Genomic DNA, 17,561 nt, shown 5'->3' on the forward strand with positions numbered 1-17,561 from the left:
GAACTTGTAACTCAAGTTGCAAAGAAGTAAATCCTGCAATGGAGTTGGGATTTTTTCAAAATATCTTTGCTTTTAAGTAGGGACATTTGCACAGTAGAGTGGGTTACAGCTCTGTACAACATTCATTCTACTTGACTGTAGACATAGTTTCACTAAATAGGAATTTATTCTAAGTAGATTCCAGTTACTTATGTAAACCTCTTCAAGGTTTGTAGTGCTGCTGTGGCATGATGTGGTGTAGCACTGGAGACCAGGTACCAGAACTTTTGAAATCAGCGGACGGGCCACTAGTATGAGGTGCTGCAAACCAAATTTGAAATCGTAAAGGAATAGGAATGAAATCTTGAAGATGAGAGATATGTAAGAAACTGCCAAATGTTCTTTTTTTTTTTTCTTCTTCTTTTTTTTTTTATCTGAGCAGATATGGTTATAGCAAGGTTTAATCTGTATGGAGGGGAAAAAAAAGGGGGGGCAATTAAAGAGCTGTCAGTTAATCCCATGTTATCTTATTAAAAAACTGTAAACATGAATATTGTCAAGTTAATGAGCAACAAGCCTGTCAGTGAACAATTAGTCTGGCCTTAAACAAGAAGGGGAAAAAGTTTTTTTTTCTGAAAACTTGTTTGTGTTATCTTATATGCCTTTTAGAGGATGGTGAAATAAAGTATTGATTGCTCTATTTAAATAAATCCTGAAGGGGAGGTTTTCAATTTGCCCAAGTGTTTATTCTGATAGGAAAGGCTGAAAGACAAGTGCCTTGTCATTGTGTGTGCTCAAACTACATAGTATCCTCATCTAAGTTTGTCAGAGAATTGGATTGAAATGTCACTGTGTCTAATGGGAGACATGAAATTGGCCTTGTCAGATCACCCACTTATTGTAAAAACCCAGTAGTTTCTATCTAATAGGTGGCATAAAAGTAATCAAACATTGAGCAAAAGGAAAATAGTAGGGTGGAATTGATTAAATGTATTTGGTGAAGTAAATTGGACTTCTACATACAGTTCCTAGGTTGAATTTTTCTAATAGTGGGCAGATCCAACACAGATTAGATTTAGGAGAACTGAATGAGCCTGTCTGAGCAGACATCAGATTATTACAGAGTTCAGACTGCTTATTGAGTTCAAACAGGGTAAACCTAGGTGTCAAATTGGTTAAAAGGAGTTTTGTTAGGTTTTTAAGCGAGGGCATAGAAAGGTAGCCATCTGTAATGCTGACAGCTTAAACGTCTGCATCTTTCCAAGTGGAAGATTTAACACTGGCAACAGAACCAAACCTCTTCTGGACCTCTAGAGCAAAGAATTTATTCTAGAGGGCAAAATCATTTTGAGTGCAAGACACAGTAAGAAAATATTAACAATTTCTTATCTGTGGTATCAGTTGTTCTCATACATTAAATATACACAGGTACTTAATGTCTGTTTTCTCTCTCTGTCAACTAACCCTTCATGCTAGATCCATCAGTCTGTCTGTACCCCTTTTTTACAAACAGTGCTGGTATTAGGACTTATTTTTATGGTTGCCTGACAATTCCTATCATGAAGTCCTGCTTTTGGATGCTCATATTTTGGCAAACTGACTTCAGGCTGATATTCTCCAGTGTAGGTGTGTGCCACAGCCTGAAGGTTTTGAGAAACTTCCAGCCAAAACTGTTGAGAGAGAGAGTTCAGCCATCTTAGCAAACTTACCGTAGGACAGTGCTGAAGTCTTGGGGCTTTGAAGCAGGATTTTTTTTTTTCAGGAGGGTAATAGTTATGTCAAGAATATGATTTTTCTGTTTCTGTGAAAATCTGTTTTCAAGTATAGTCAATTTACAAGCTAATAAATAAAACGCACTGAGACCCTGAGACTTCTCTGAGTTAAACTCTCAAATTCCCGCTAAATTCTAGATACGGTGAGTGGAATTTAAATGCAAGCAATGATCTGAGCTCCTCTGGGACAGGCTGGATCCAGGCACAGGAATCAAAAGCTGGGAGCTTACCATTCCTGCGGTTTTAGTATACAGCCCTATACCTCGCTGAGCCCTTGTACTGTGAGGGTAAGATGGTGAGATGCATGATGTGGATAGCAAGGGGTGCAATAGCAAGAAGCTGCATACTTGGATGAGGTTGTTAGTACTGGGACTGAAGGGTATGGCAAACTGGGAGGTGTTTTGAAATGAGAAGGGAGATAGGTGAAAACTGGGACTGCATAAGCACTAAAAACTAGGGATAAAGCAAAAATATGTACGTGTGTATATACATATATATGTATGTAGGGTATGAGGATGGGGGCTGGGGCCTGTGAAAAAGGGAACTATCTGGAAAGGGGAACTGTCTAGTGCAGGAGGGGAGAAGAAAAGCAGATGCTAGGGAGAAGCATGATTAGAAGAACAGCAGCAGACAGGAAGGCAGGGAGAGGAGCAGGCACAGAGCTTGTAGATACAGCCTGGGGTAAAAAACCCCAAACCTGGAGTGGGAATTCAGTGGTGTTTGGAATGTGGGGGTGGTCAGCATAGTGTGGGGAGGAAACAAAAACTGAGCAAAGCTGAGAATAGGAAGAGTATATGGATTTAGACCACTTAAGTAAGCAGATGTGGATGGATGGAGTGAGAACAGTGCAGGCTGATGTGCCACTGTCTTAAAAGAGAGTTGGCGAGTCAGGAGTGGGAAGATCAGAGCGATTGGGTTTGGGAGGAATCATGTCTGGGGAAGGGAACAGTTTGTGCCTAGTTAGGGATGGGAGGTAATAGTACTGCTACTTACTACCGGCTTTAGCAGGGTAACTACTAATGTCCAACTAATTAGACTGTACCTGCATAGGCTTATCTGTATAGTACAAGGAAATTTGTTTTTCTGTAAAGTTTCAAAATATGTATAAATATAACAATGACATTTTCTTAAAATGATGAATTTACAAGTAATTTTAAGAACATTAGGATACTGGGTCAGGTCAACCTTTCATCCTGAATAGTCTCAGTAAAGGAATAGTGTAAAATTAGCTCACATGTTATGCATCATACCATTTAGAGGTATTGTTTAATTAAACAATTAAATGATTTGGCAGGAATTATTTAAAGACTTTTTTGAAAAAATATTGCATGAAGAACCATGATGTTTCAAAATCATTGCTGTGTCTTTTATTATCAGTAGGGGTATTTGTTGCCCTTCATCCACAATTAAATGCTGCAAAATGGCACTGCTCTCCATTGTTTCCAAAGGCACTGCTCTCCATTGCATGCTCAAAAGAGGAGCACAATAATACATATATCTATGAAAAAACAAAATAGAGAGGAAAATGGAAGAAAATATTCTTAAAATAAAGCTGTTTAGTTGATTTCAAGACTATAAAATTATAATGATTTGATTAGTTTTATAATAACTAAGACGTTATTAATGTGGACATAGCATCAGAGATGACTGATACCTTATTTTTATCACTTCACCTCCTCATGTTGTTCTAAACAGTATCATATGGGAATATCATGGCACTATCTTTCTAACAGTTACTATGTAAGTATAAAAAAATCAGCTTGCAGCATAAATGTTTCTTCCCTGTTCCCCTGCAAATGTAGCATGGTTCCATTCTCCCACTCTCTCACCTCAAAAGAAAAATAAAAAAATGTTGTGGTCGCTATTGAGGTAGATTTTTTTTCATTTTTCAAGTTAGCTGTTCTGAGCCACAGAGAAGAAATGTCTATTTTTTGTGTTCTATAACTGAGTTAAATCTCAGAGATTTACATTATTTCCACTGGCATCTCTGTGTGAGGCCTTTTCCCTCCCTGTAACAATTTTAAAAGAACTGCAAAACATAAACATGTTAGGATCTTGTAGAAAATATTTGAAAATTTTGTATAATTTAAAGTACAAAGCAGTGTAAATAAGAGTTGCCATTTCAAATATGTTTCCAATTAATATAGAAGCGCATAAGAATAGATAGTTTATATGCATGTACAGCTAAATTTCTTTTTATCTTCTGCATAAGAGAACTGCTGCTCCTTATCATAAAGGCTTTGTCTTTTTCTTATATTTACTGTAAAACCCCCCCGCATTTATGTAGGGTGACATCAGAGCATCTGCCTAAAGCTTGTTGTCATCTGCAGACCTCTGGCTTTGTAAGGTGGCCACTATTTTCTTTTCATAAGGGATTATGCCTGTCACCATTTGTCACAGAACCCAAGAAGTCACCTATCTGTCCAAAGTCTAAAAAGCATTATATTTGAAATTATGGATAAACTTACCTTCTTTTTTAGAGTTAATATTTTGTTTTAAAAACCTATCTTTAAGGGTTTCACAGTACTGAATAGCTTTGTTTACTTGTTTCAAGAAAGATCTACAAGGAAGAACTCCTCTTTAAGCTAAACCATCACACTAAACAGCCATTGCTACAAACTCATTTCTGCAATCAGTTGAAATTCCTTCCTTGAATGTACACAGGTCTAAATTCACAGATCTATTGTACTGTTTTCATAAAGGTATTAATTGGAAAATAATTTGCATGGTATTTATTTGAGGCTACCCTAGTGGCCACCAGTAAAACTGCTTTTAGAGAAAGACGGTGGTGCTGCAGTCTGGTACTTACCTGATTAAGTGATGCAAACTGCTCAGTATCCTAAAAAAATTAAATCATTCTGCCTAAAGAAGGAAGAAATTAGTAAGTCAGAAGAACAACTTTAATACTTTAGTCATGAAATCAGCTCATTATATTTGGTAGTACGCTGTTTGTATTAAATTGCCTGCTTAACTCTGGGTCTTATGTTTTTAACCAGTCACTTAATAACCAGCATCATGTTTGTAATGAAAGGTTCATTTTATGTAACCTCGATCTCTGGTAACAAGACTAATTTTAGTATTAAAATATGTTACTAGTATTAAACTGCAGTATATGCAGGCTTTGCTGAAATAATGCAGCTTGCATTAACCTTTTGCACTGTGGTCACAAAGGAATGAAAAATATGCCCCGAGGGATAAAAAGACAATAAAATACTCTCTATTTCAAGTACTTGTAATACTTAGAATGAATTGGTGTAACCACTAACCTTAGTGACCTAACTCCTGAGTTCACATTTTGAATGGCACTTCAGCAGCCTTTAGTAGCATTTGAAACTTGAAAGTAATTAACTGTTCTTTCAGCATGGCTAAGTAAATGCCTTAGGATGCTCTATAAAAGTTCCATTTCATGTCTTGGTTCACAGAACAGCCTAATGATTTAAATTGATGCCCAATCATTTTGAGTCAAGTCAGAACTGTTTCCAGACATGCTATCGCTGTATGAAGCCATAGTTGATATACTTCAGGAACAGTAATTTCAATAAAACTGCATTGTGTGTCTAACCAAAAGATGACATCAGTTTGCCACATATTGCTACTGACATATAACAGTTTTCTCCCTAGCGATATGAAAATATAAACAATATTCTTTTCTTTATGAACTGGAATCTACCACAACATATAAAGCTATTTTTATGTCTGTTCCAGTCAGTAATAATTAGTAGACATCTTTGGAGACATTCTTGATTGTTGTCCACTGTATCATGTTCTTCATGACAGTAATCAATTAGTATTCTTAAGATGAAAATATACAATGCCAATGCCTATGTTTGCTGTTTTGTGGTGTCATATTTCAGCAATTACTAACAGATTGCACAGATTGAAGCTTACATACAAATGTACAGTGCTAATTAGAAACACTGTCTATCTGAGCCATAGCTGATCTTCAGTGTACTTAGTGCTCTGTGAGTTCTCTTTCTGTAAATGAAAAAAGGTAGCATAACATAGGATAACCACATGTTTGTTAAAATAGCAATTCTACTATTTCTCAGGAAATATTAGTACTTACTTCCAGAGTTCCTTTCTCCCTTGTGCTTCATTCTTTTATGTTTTTTGCTTTGACTCTGACTTAGAAGTCCTTGAGAAAATGCTGAAATATATAAATTCAACTTCTTTTCTGTTTGACTACCTATACCTCAACACTTCAGGAAATGGTTAGCAGAAAAGGATAAATCTGAATCTACAGCTTAGGGAAGACAGATGTTCTACATTCATTATGTATTCTGTGTAGCCTTAAGAAGGTGGAAATATTTGCTGATAGATATGTTAAGAATATTGGATCAAACAGTGCCTTATTACAGCAGCCTGTTTTCGTTCTACTTGAATATATTTAACCAATGGGAAGGTGAATTTTATGCAGATGTGATGCATGAAACAGCAGAGTAATTTCCTGGTTAAGCAGTAGGAAAAAAATGAATTTCTTATTTACCTTTAAAAAGAGATGATGTCAGCAAATTATTTCTGCAGTCTGATTTAAAATGGGATGTCCATCACATGATAAATAAAAGTCGTTTTAATATTTTACTCACTTTTAAAATCTTTAGAATGCAAACTATCAGGAGATCACACACGTGCTTGCTCTGTGAGACAATACTGCTTCTGTGTAATAGTGAAAATAAGCCATTACATGAAATAAAGTCAGACTTATAGTAAAGACTCAATAATTCCCCCAGCTCTTATTTAGAAGCTCTTTCTGTTCAACCAGGATATAGGACTTGAAAAAATATTATATTTATACTGCTTGCACAGAGTCTAAAAATATGAAGGCTGAGTAGTAGTCTATGAGAAATAATGAATAAAAAATTCATTTTGTTTTCATGCAGAAATCAATGTTCTGGCTATGTCTAAGGTCAGACTACAGTATCAATTTTAGTCTAAAAATGTTAGTTTTGAGTAGGATTTATATTTACATCCAGTAAGAACAGTATTTGATAAGAAAACATGAGATCATCTTTCTTTTTAAATTGGAAGTTAAAAGTTGCCATGTAATGTCTAGTTAATAGAATTCCAGTTGTACCTGGTTTGAAGTTACATGCTATAAAACAAAAGCTTCATGTTAAAACCTCCCAAGTGCATAAGCAAAAGAGTTTGCATATTGCAGTTTATTGGAAATAAGTTAATCTGTAGTGATGATTTCTTCATATTTTTATGCAGTCTTCAGTTCTAATATAGTACAAAACCCATTGCTTATTTGAATGTTTTAGAAAAAGAATAAATGCCATTATAATTATTGCTGCTTTTTGTAACTTATTGTGCTTCAGAGCCACCAGTTCCCATTGCTCCACCTCAGCTGTCCTCAGTTGGTGCAACTTACCTGTGGATACAGTTGAATGCCAATTCCATCAATGGGGATGGACCCATTATTCAAAGGGAAGTTGAGTATCGAACTTCAAGTGGAAGCTGGTATGACATACAGCCTGTGGACTCCACAAGCTATAAGATTGGGCACCTGGATCCTGACACAGAATATGAAATTAGTGTATTACTTACAAGACCAGGTGAAGGAGGAACCGGATCTCCTGGCCCAGCTCTGAAAACAAGAACAAAATGTGCTGGTGAGTACTTAAAAGTGATTGGAAAGTTGCAAGCATCTTTCTAAGGTTGAAAATGTAAGTTATTTCAATAGCAGTTTTTATTGTCTACCTTAAATCAGCAGGCTGCAGGAATTAAGACTGAATGCTTTTAAATATGAGCTATTAGCATTTGCCAGCTACAATGACCTTGAAACCAACCTTCAGTGCCACTGTAGATTGTAGATGAAATCGTGCCTATGCATGCCTTAAAGTGGTCAGTGTAGAGTGCTGTATAAATAAACAATTTTTACTATCAGCTATGCACTGAGCTCTCTCCATTTCATTACACCCCTCTCTTGCTAGTGTGTATCTGGGTTTCAGGTTAGTTCATCCTTTTTTTTTCTTTTTGGCTAGTATCCCAAGCTTGATAGAAATTTTGTTTGTTTTGGAGTAAGTTTCTTTTTTCCTTTTTTCAATGTCACGTATATCAAACTTGTAGATAAAGTGGAAAGAGATCCTGTATAACAGCAAAAATATGCACTGTTAAGCCTCAATTAGCAGGTGAGGTTTAGCAGAGGACTGCTTTCTTGAGTGACTGGTAGCATGTCTTTCGTTAAATGAGATAGTGTGATTAGTGGTGCTGTGTAGCAGTCTTGGCTCCTGTTTTGGATGTTATAATTAATAGTGCTGACCTCTGACTGTAAAAGGATACAAAGTAGACCTATTATACCAAAGCATTTGTAGGGTAATTTTCAGGAAGAGTGGCAGTGATATTAATTTGGGATTCAGCTGCTCAGAAGATAATAGAGTATACTGTGACCTGGATTTTTTTTTTTTTTTTTGTCATTAGTATTTTCTCCCAATATTTTGAATCTTCTTTCTGCTGCTGTAAAGTTGGTGGAAGATGAGCGGAAGTGTACATAGAAGAAATGGGACTAAGCAAATGGTATTAGCTTATTGATCCTAATCTTTTAAAGCATGGGTTGGTGTTACATGTCTTTTTAACAGGAAAAATTACATACTTCAACAGAAATAATGATGTATTTCCATTGCATATGAAAGTAAAGTTACTTTTTGTAAAGTCAGCTGGCCACCTGTCAGTGGCTAAATGGCATTTCAGTTGAACTGATTGGTGCAATGTCAAACAGAATGAAATATAGTTGCTGTCAGAATCCCAGTGTTATGTTTTGAAGATGCAAGCTTATACAAGTACTAACTCTCTGATATTCTTTTTGGTTTTTTTTGCTTCCTCTCATTGCTGGAAAGAAGTTTTTAATGAAAAATATCAAAAAGCAATACAGTTAAGTTATAATAATAGTTAAGTATTTAGTATTTATAACATTTTCTTTACTAGACTAAGATAACTTCAGCTTAGTCAAAAGTGAGGCATAAAAATTAGTTAGAGTTCCCTTCAGGAGGGTTTCTGGGTCACTATGCCTTTCATAGTAATGTAAAATTATTTGTCTAGACAAGGTAAGTATGTATTTAATACACAAGTATTTCAGTGACTTTAAAATTAAAACAGTTTTTCTCATAGTTTGATCATCTGCTTATATCATTAGATAATGTAACATTGGGTGCTGTGAGCCTGTCTGTACTAAATGGTTAGAATGTGTGGTGGGTTGACACCAGCCAGCAGCCAAGTACCCACGCAGCCACTAACTTAGTCACCTCTACCAAGGGACAGGGAGAAAATGGAAGGCAAGAAGCCTCATGGGTTGAGATGAAGACAGTTCATTAGGTGAAGCAAAAGCTGCGCTCACAAGCAAAGCGCAAAAAGAAATGTATTGACTATTTCCCATCAGCAGGCAGATGTTGAGCTGCTTCCTGGGAAGCAGGGCCTTGGCCAACATAGTGGTTACTTGAGAAGACAAATGCCATAACTATGAACATCCCCACTTCTTCTACCTTTCCTTGAGCTTTGACTGCTGACTGTGACATCATATGGTATGGAATATCCCTTAGGTCAGGTGAAGTCAGCTGTCCCTGCTATGTCCCCTCCCAGCCTCTTGTCCATCTCCAGTCTACTCACTGTGGAGGGCGGCATGGGAAAAAGAAAGCCTTGAGGGTGTGCAAGCACTGCTCAGCAACATTCAAAACACTTGACAAAACCTTGTTTTAGTCACAAATCCAAAACACAGCGCCATACAGGCTGCTGTGAAGGAAATTAACTGCATCCCAGCCAGACCCAGTAGAGAGAGAAATCCAGAATTTTAGTCACATTTAAGAACATCATATGCTTTCTGGTCTTTTCAGTGGTACATACTGCTGAGTATTAAAACATGCATTCAGTCTCATAAACTACTATGTACTGAAAGTGTTTTATTACCTGTAACATCTTGTAATACATCAGCATTATTTGCGTTTTCATTAAGCTAAACAGTAACCCTCTTAAATTAAAAGCAGAAAGTGATGGCTGACTGAAAAATTTAAATTGAATGATGATATTAAATCTGTCTCTACAAATTGGCTTTTTTATAGCAGAAGATCCTGCTTTGAAGGTGTAGTGGTTATTGGTTAACTGTTAGCAAGTGACATGCTAATAACTGGCCCAAAGGCTTAAAAAGAGATGCTGATAAACTAATGATGGTGTAATTAAGCTGGGTAGGAGTAAAATAATGCCAGTCTCCAAAGCATACCGTAGAATTAATAAAACAGGAGTCTTTAAGAGAAGAGTCATTGCACCTTTTTAATTACTGTGATAATTGTATGCTGCTTGTCTGTTCCCTAGGGGTCTGGTGAACCACTTAGAGACTTGAAGCAGTATGCTAGACATTCTCCAAAGCATTTGAAATATGTTTTCATTTTAGCAAAACGGGATTTCAGAGGCTTGTAATAGACAAGTCTTATCTGTAACTTTAGTAAATAAAAGCATCTATATTTAGAATGCAAAGAAAAAAAGTCTCTCCAGAGACTCAGAGAGCATCACCCTCAATGAGCAGCTAAATACTTTCTAAAGTGCTTTGCTTCCTTTTGATGAAATGTAATATAAATGTAAGTGCACTTCCAGTGTAATGTTCAGGAAGGCCGAGGTCTGGATTAGATTTAACCTAGAACGTGGAGTTCAGGTTTGAAAAAGAAGAGTTTAATGGATTTGGCCATTGTGAACCACATTTGAGTGAGACTTAGAAAAACGGGCTTTTCTTGTTTCAAGGTCTGAAATCGAGGCTGCCCCAGGTTGTCTGGAATCACTAGCTGCTGTGCTCAAAGCTCCCTCTTCCCACAGCTGTCTCATATGATGTTATGAACCTAGAAGAGTGCTGCCATTTAAAATAAAAGGAGGGCAGTGGGAGATGGGAAGAAAATTCGTGAGGAAGTACATGACAGAACATTTCCATTATACAGTATATCTCAAATTACTCTGATGTACATTTTCACTCTGGTATAGTTGTAAAATAAAAATTCCAGAGTAGTCACCCACAATTGGAGTTATTTAGGGGCAGGATATCAGAATGCTTCACACTTCAGACACCATTATCTGAGGAATAAGACTATTAGCTTGGTGTGAGTCTCACCATGCCAACCACTGCTATAGTGACCTCAACCACACAGCTGCTGCTAGCAGCTAAATAGCTGCGCAAATATTTAAACCAAAGAAATCACTTTGTGTGTAAACACAGAACCAACAGTGGCTCTGCGTATGGGATATAATAAGTTTGAGGACCTGAGAATCAATAGTTATAAAAAACCCCTGTTACCCTTTACTGAAATAGATTGGGAATCCTCTGGTATCTGAAAAAGTCCAGAATCAAATCTTCTCTAAATCTGACCCCAAACCAGTAGAACTGTCCATAGTAAAACCTAAGCAGGAACATTGAAGGATTAATGAGGTGGACTATGTTTTGTAGTTTTCTCTTACCCATATCAATATTTCCATGGGTAGAATTATTTATTTCAGTGCTTTGCAACATGTTTTGTTGTTGACATGCACTGCATGATACAAATCTTGACCCAGTATGTGTCCCTGTGCTCTGATGGTGAGACAGTGGCCCAGTTAAACAGCCTCCTAGAAAATTCAGAACTGCTAAATGAGCTCCTGCAATTTTTTTTTTTGCTATGGCCTCTCTATTAGAAACTTTCTAAACAGTGTCGTTCCTTGAATCTGCTGGTGAACAGATACAGCTTAAAGCCAGCCACCTTCCGAAGAAGAACTAAAATAAAATCCTCTCTCCTGCTAAGGTAGGGGATGTTTAAGGCCGCCTAGGAAAAATCATTGTCTTTTTCTCATAATGTTTCTTTTTTTTCACTGTGACATTTGGAATAATCCTAGAAAATTAGCATGTTTTCCTTTCCTGAGCCAGATATTGGAATTTAAGAACATAAAAAATAAATAAAAAGACTGCCATGAAAGAAACTTCTGATAGACTGTCCCCAAATTTGGGGGGGCTTTTAGCAGTCAGAACTCTACTTCTTTGTGCTAAGACACACTTACTGCCCTGGAGTATTTGCAAAAACAATCACTGTCAATTTAACCAATAATTTTCCAGGCAGAGAATTCACACATTCCTCATACAAGGAAGTAACAGGAATGTTTTAATTAACATAGTTCATTTTGCTGTTTCTTCTACCCCATCACCTGAGCTTGTCAGGAGGAAAGCTGTTACTCCCAGTACAACTGAGCTCTTACATCACTGCTGTAGGTTAGTTGTAAACTGCCTGGTTACTCCTAGAGGGCTTGTTACAATCTGGAAGAACAGAGCAGAGAACTCTTTATATCCCCAGTCCTAAAGATTATTCTTTTTAATTTTATTCATTTTGCTCACTGCTTTGGCTTCAGCTGGGTGATTTTCCAAGATGTCAGAATTATTTCACTAGTTCTGTGCTGCCCAATGGCATCCACTGGCATTATGAAAAAATCTACATGTGCCAAAATGCTCAGTGATGGAATGAACAATCCTCTTCCCTCTGATCCATTAAGACCTCATCTCCTGTTACCAGATCCTGAAAATGATCAGACATGGACCAGAGCAACAATGCTATTTTCACTTGGGAATGTTAACCAAGTTCCCGGTTTTCTCCTTTTCATTGCTAAAAGGGGTGCATAACTTACAAGCATGTAAGGTTTATAGCCACTTGAAAAACTGTATGAAAATACGGTATTCACATAGGCAACATGGTTCACTTTGTTGAAAATTGTAACCTGATTCAAAGCCAAAGTACAAACCCCTTAATCTTCCCCATCTACCCATTTTAGATAGTCCCTACAAATTATATAGTACTTTACTGTCATATGCTTTCTAACTGCATCAGGTTGCAACAGGCAGAAGTATCTTTAGGCAGGTGGTATGGGCCAGCAACTGTCTTGAACCCTGCATGCAAAGTCAACATGCTCAGGTACACCAACATACGCTCAGTACGTGCCAGGCCATCTAATCCACACAGTCCAAAAAGCATGGTTGTCCCTTTCCTCCACCTGGCAGTACCTGAGGTGGTAGGTTCTCCATGCCACCACTGTCCTCCTGCCCCATGACATGGAGCACCTGCCAGGTCCTACAAGAAGGACAGTCTGCAGCCTCTAGTGTATGACATTCTGAATACTCAATCATCTTTGCAGTTGGTCTTCCCTATTTTCCACCCTCCCATCTTTTGTCACTAATTCTGTAGTTAGTCTCTCCCTTTGTTAGTGTTCATGCCCTGGCCTGTCTTGCATCTCAGTGGTACTTACTGCTTATTTCCATGCCCTTCCCCATTCTATATCAGTATTAGGAAAGATGAGTTCCTTCCTAAGAACTTCTCTAGGTAGAAACGGTGGCTGCCTTTCTCTGTTGTTGCAGGTTTCTTTGGATCTTTTGTCATTTTTGTCTCAAGAAAAGAGGAAGGACCTTTGTGTCACTGGGAATTAAGTTCTTCCTTCCTGTTGCTATACCTTAGGGAACCACCTAGGGAACCGACAGGTTCAGGTTTTTTCAGGCATAGAACGAAGTCTTAACGTTGCTTAGTTTTGTGATGATAAGAAAATGTCAACTTGAAGCTATACTGCAGGTTCTTTTGTACAGCTGTTTCTCAGAACTTAGCAATTGTCTCAGAAATTTGAATCAAGGTTGTACAGCAGTGTTGTATCAGAGTTAGACATCAGATCACAGACACCTGAACCCTGAGGAGGAGGGTTGGAGATATTGCACTGTTTCATTTTCCACGGAAAAATTCAGTGGTATTTCTAAAGTCACCATTCCAAACCTGAAGCTGTAATAAACTTGCAGTGGTTTAAGCCCAGCCGGCAACAAAGCACCACAAAGCCACTCACTCCTCCCTGCTGCCAGTGGAGTGGGATGAGAAGGAGAAAATATAAAGAAAGACTTATGGATCGAGACAAGGACAGAGAGGGATCAGACTCAACTTGGGGAAAAAACAAAATCAATTTAATTTACTACCAATCAAATCAAAACAAGGATAATGAGAAGTAAACCCAAATCTTAAAACACCTTCCCCCCATCCCTCCCTCCTTCCCAGGCATAACTTCACACTCCTAATTTTCTCTCCGTCCTCCCTCTCAGTGGCACAGGGGGATGGGGAATAGGGGGTTTCGTCAGTTCATCACACCTAGTCTCTGCTGCTCCTTCCTCCTCAGGGGGAGGACTTCTCACTTTTCCCCTCCTCCAGCGTGGCAGCCCTCCCATGGCCTGCAGTCCTTTGCAAACTTCTCCGGCGTGGGTCCTTTCCATGGGCTGCAATCCTTCAGTCACAGACTGCTGCAGCGCAGGCTTTGCCACAGAGTCACGGCCATCTTTGGGGGCATCCCCCTGCTCTGGTGTGGGCTCCTCCCCGGGCTGCAGGTGGGCCTCCGCTCCCCCACTCACCTCCACAGGCTGCAGGGGGACAGCCTGCCGTCTCACCACGGGCTGCAGGGGCATCCCCTCCTCCAGTGTTCCTCACATTCCAATCTCCTCCCCTGCTGCAGGTTCCCCTTCTTAAATCTGTTCTCCCAGAGGCGCTACGACCATCACTGACAGACTCAGCCTGGGCCAGAAGCAGGTCCAGCTTGGAGCTGGGGAAGCTTCGAGCAGCTTCTCACAGGAGCCACCGCTGTAGCCCCCTCCCCCAATACCAAAACCCTGCCACAGGAACCCAAACCAAAACTTTAGTAGGAAGTTGCATTCTTTGAACAGGAAGTCCACAGTAAAACCATACATTTAATGTATGGTTTTACTGTGAAAGTAAGTTACAGTTTTAATAGAAATTCGAAATGAAGAATACGTACTGTAACATCCTTTCTCCTAATGCCTTTCTGATATACAAATAGTTCCCATATAAGGTCCACTTTCTCGTAAGGAAGGGTGGAAGCTAGTATGGGATTTTCTGCAGTCTAGCAGGTGCATCACAGCTTTTGGATGTGTAGAAGGTAAGCTGATAGATTTTAATAGAATTCCAAGAAAATATTACCTAATGGGATGTATGTCCATGTGTCTCTGTCAGTTGTCACTTTCCTCTGATTAGGAAACAAAAAAAAATGCGTCTTCTTGGAAAGGGCCTTACTGAAAACACAAACGATGTCCAGCTCTTACTACTATATGAAAATTCTTCCTTGGCAGCCACTTGCCTGGAAACAAGTACCCAGGTTGTTCCTTACTGAGCTGATTTCTTTGATGCTGTCTTACAGAACAGCCTTCCCTTGTGTTATTGGAGATCTTGGGTCAAGGAAAAACAAAATACTCTAAATTCCTCCCATAAAAAAATCTTTCAATCCAGTTCTCCTCTTCTTTACCTCACAGTCTAAAATTCCCCTCTGGGAGTCCTTTAAGTCCACGAAACCAAAAAAAAAAAATAAAAAAATGCAGTAAATGGCAGTGAATACAGCTGCAACAAATGCCAATCCTATCTTCAAGAAGGGCAAGAAGTAAGACCCAGGGAACTACAGGCTGGTCAGCCTTGCCATAATTCTGGGAAGGTGATGGAACAACCCATCTTGGAAACCATTTCCAGGCACATAAAAGGACAAAAACATGATAAGGAGAAGTCAGCATGGATTCACAAAGGAGAAGTCATGTTTGATGAATCTGCTAGCCTTCTGTGATGAAATGGTTTGGTAGCTGAGGGGAGAGCAGTGGAGATACTCAAAAGCTGTCTGGACATGGTACTGAGCAGCCTGCTGTTGTTGGCCCTGGTTGAGCAAGGGTGGGGTAGGGGGTGTTGGACCAGATGGGCCAGACCCTTCCTGGCTCAACCATTCTGTGATTCTGAGTTTTTGTCAAACGCTGGGAAGAGGAGCTGTCACCATGTTGTCTATTAAATTAACCTGGACTCTGCTTTTACAAGCAGAGATGTATCATATCTCTCCATCATATTCCTGTCCTTCACCGAGGCTCTATGAACAGTGAGGTACACAGCATGATGGAAAGACTCCTTACCATAGACAAAAGTTCGAGTTCCACCACATCATTCTGGATGCTTCTTCAGATTTGTGGTTGCCAATGATAGGGAAAAATAAAAATTTTCTTTTAGAAAATAAAACATTATCAGGGTATCTGCTCTTTCATCCCAAGTGTGTCTTTCTTTTACAAGGGAAATTGTAGGTTGGTTCTCCATTTAGTGAATCTTCAGCCAGTGCCCACAAACACTTTTCCTAACATCAGCAACTGAGCAAGCTAGTGTTATGTAGAAATTACTAATCCCTGCACTCTTGTGTGTCTTCATCAGTCCCTAAATAAAGATTCTTGGTTCAGTTACAGCATCCAGAGTTCTCCCTGGAAAAACAGAATATTTTCCCTCCCTACCACCTGAAGGGGAGGGCAGGAAGAGGACAGGAAAACTCCTGCAAAGATCTAGGTCTGTTGGCCCTCTCTCTGACACATGTGCTGGAGCGTATACGGAACATAGACACATTCTGGTGATGATAAGGACACAGAGTATGAAACCTGTCAGACTGGTTTGTTTTGAGGAGCTCCTCCTTACAATGAGGAGAAGCATTTAGGATTCTTTCCTGATAATTATAGCTGGATTAATATAGGGGTGGAAGCTGAGTGTTTGTAAAAAGAACCGCCACGTAGTACTGTCTTTGGTTGTGTGAAAAGCAGTCATATAAATGGAGACTTAATTCTTCATTTCATTAGATTCCCATTTCAAAACATTTGCAGAGGAAGAAATTAACCTGCTCTTGGAGACAAATGAACCTTCACCATTTTATAGCAAACCTGAGGGACAAAATTATTAACTTCACATCTGCCAGGCAGAGGGAATGTGAAGAAAACATAATGACCCTTGAGAAAAAGTAGATAATACGATTTATCTTATGACATATCTCAATCTCCAGGTTTTTTGCAGTCTCTTATTAATTATAAGGATAAGCTCAAAAAGCACACACTCAAAAATTATTTTACCCAACTTTGATTCAGGTAGAATTTCTCAGTATGGAGTGAAAGAACCCCAGCAAGTTGGGAGTGTACTGGTTATAAACCAAAGACTGGTATGTGGGCACTTTAATAGATGTGGTAAATTAGGTATACTCGTGAAAGGTATTGGTAGGCATTTGTCGTGGTTTAACCCCAGCCAGCAACTAAGCACCACGCAGCCGCTCACTCACCCCCACGCCCCAACCCAGTGGGATGGGGGAGAAAATTGGGAAAAGAAGTAAAACTTGTGGGTTGAGATAAGAACGGTTTAGTAGAACAGAAAAGAAGAAACTAATAATTATAATGATAACAGTAATAAAATTACAACAGTAATAATAATAGGATTGGAATGTACAAATGGTGTGCAGTGCAATTGCTCACCACCTGCTCATCGACACCCAGTTAGTCCCCCAGCCGCGATCCCCTGCCCCCACTCCCCCCAGTTTATATACTGGGCATGATGTCACATGGTATGGAATACCCCGTTGGCCAGTTTGGGTCAGCTGTCCTGGCTGTGTCCTGTGCCAACTTCTTGTGCCCCTCCAGCTTTCTTGCTGGCTGGGCATGAGAAGCTGAAAAATCCTTGACATTAGGCTAAATACTACTTAGCAACAACTGAAAACATCAGTGTGTTATCAACATTCTTGGCATACTGAACTCAAAACATAGCACTGCACCAGCTACTAGGAAGACAATTAACTCTATCCCAGCTGAAACGAAGACACATTCCTCAGCAGTATTCTGTTCTGAACAAATTGAACATAAAATGTTCCATGGATGCTTTGGTCCTCTATTTTCAGAAGTATTACTGCAGATTTAAATAAATACATTGGTACTATATTATTAAAAGTAATTAGAAATACAGAAAAGGGAATGCTTTGGGTATAGGTGCCTTCCCTGTGAAGTTGCACAGT

General features: G+C 38.9%; 1 protein-coding gene across 7 annotated transcripts in view; it reads left to right on the forward strand.

Moving 5' to 3' along the window:
* Positions 1 to 17,561, forward strand: part of PTPRM (protein tyrosine phosphatase receptor type M) — a 523,234-nt gene that overhangs the window by 206,976 nt on the left and 298,697 nt on the right. For all 7 annotated transcript variants that reach the window (XM_049830233.1, XM_049830234.1, XM_049830235.1 and 4 more), the window contains exon 7: positions 7,070 to 7,363. In XM_049830233.1, coding sequence (XP_049686190.1) covers positions 7,070 to 7,363 — 294 coding nt within the window. The remainder of the gene's footprint in view (positions 1 to 7,069; positions 7,364 to 17,561) is intronic.

This window comes from Accipiter gentilis, chromosome 27 (genome assembly GCF_929443795.1).
Source record: "Accipiter gentilis chromosome 27, bAccGen1.1, whole genome shotgun sequence".
Classification (NCBI taxonomy): domain Eukaryota; kingdom Metazoa; phylum Chordata; class Aves; order Accipitriformes; family Accipitridae; genus Astur; species Astur gentilis.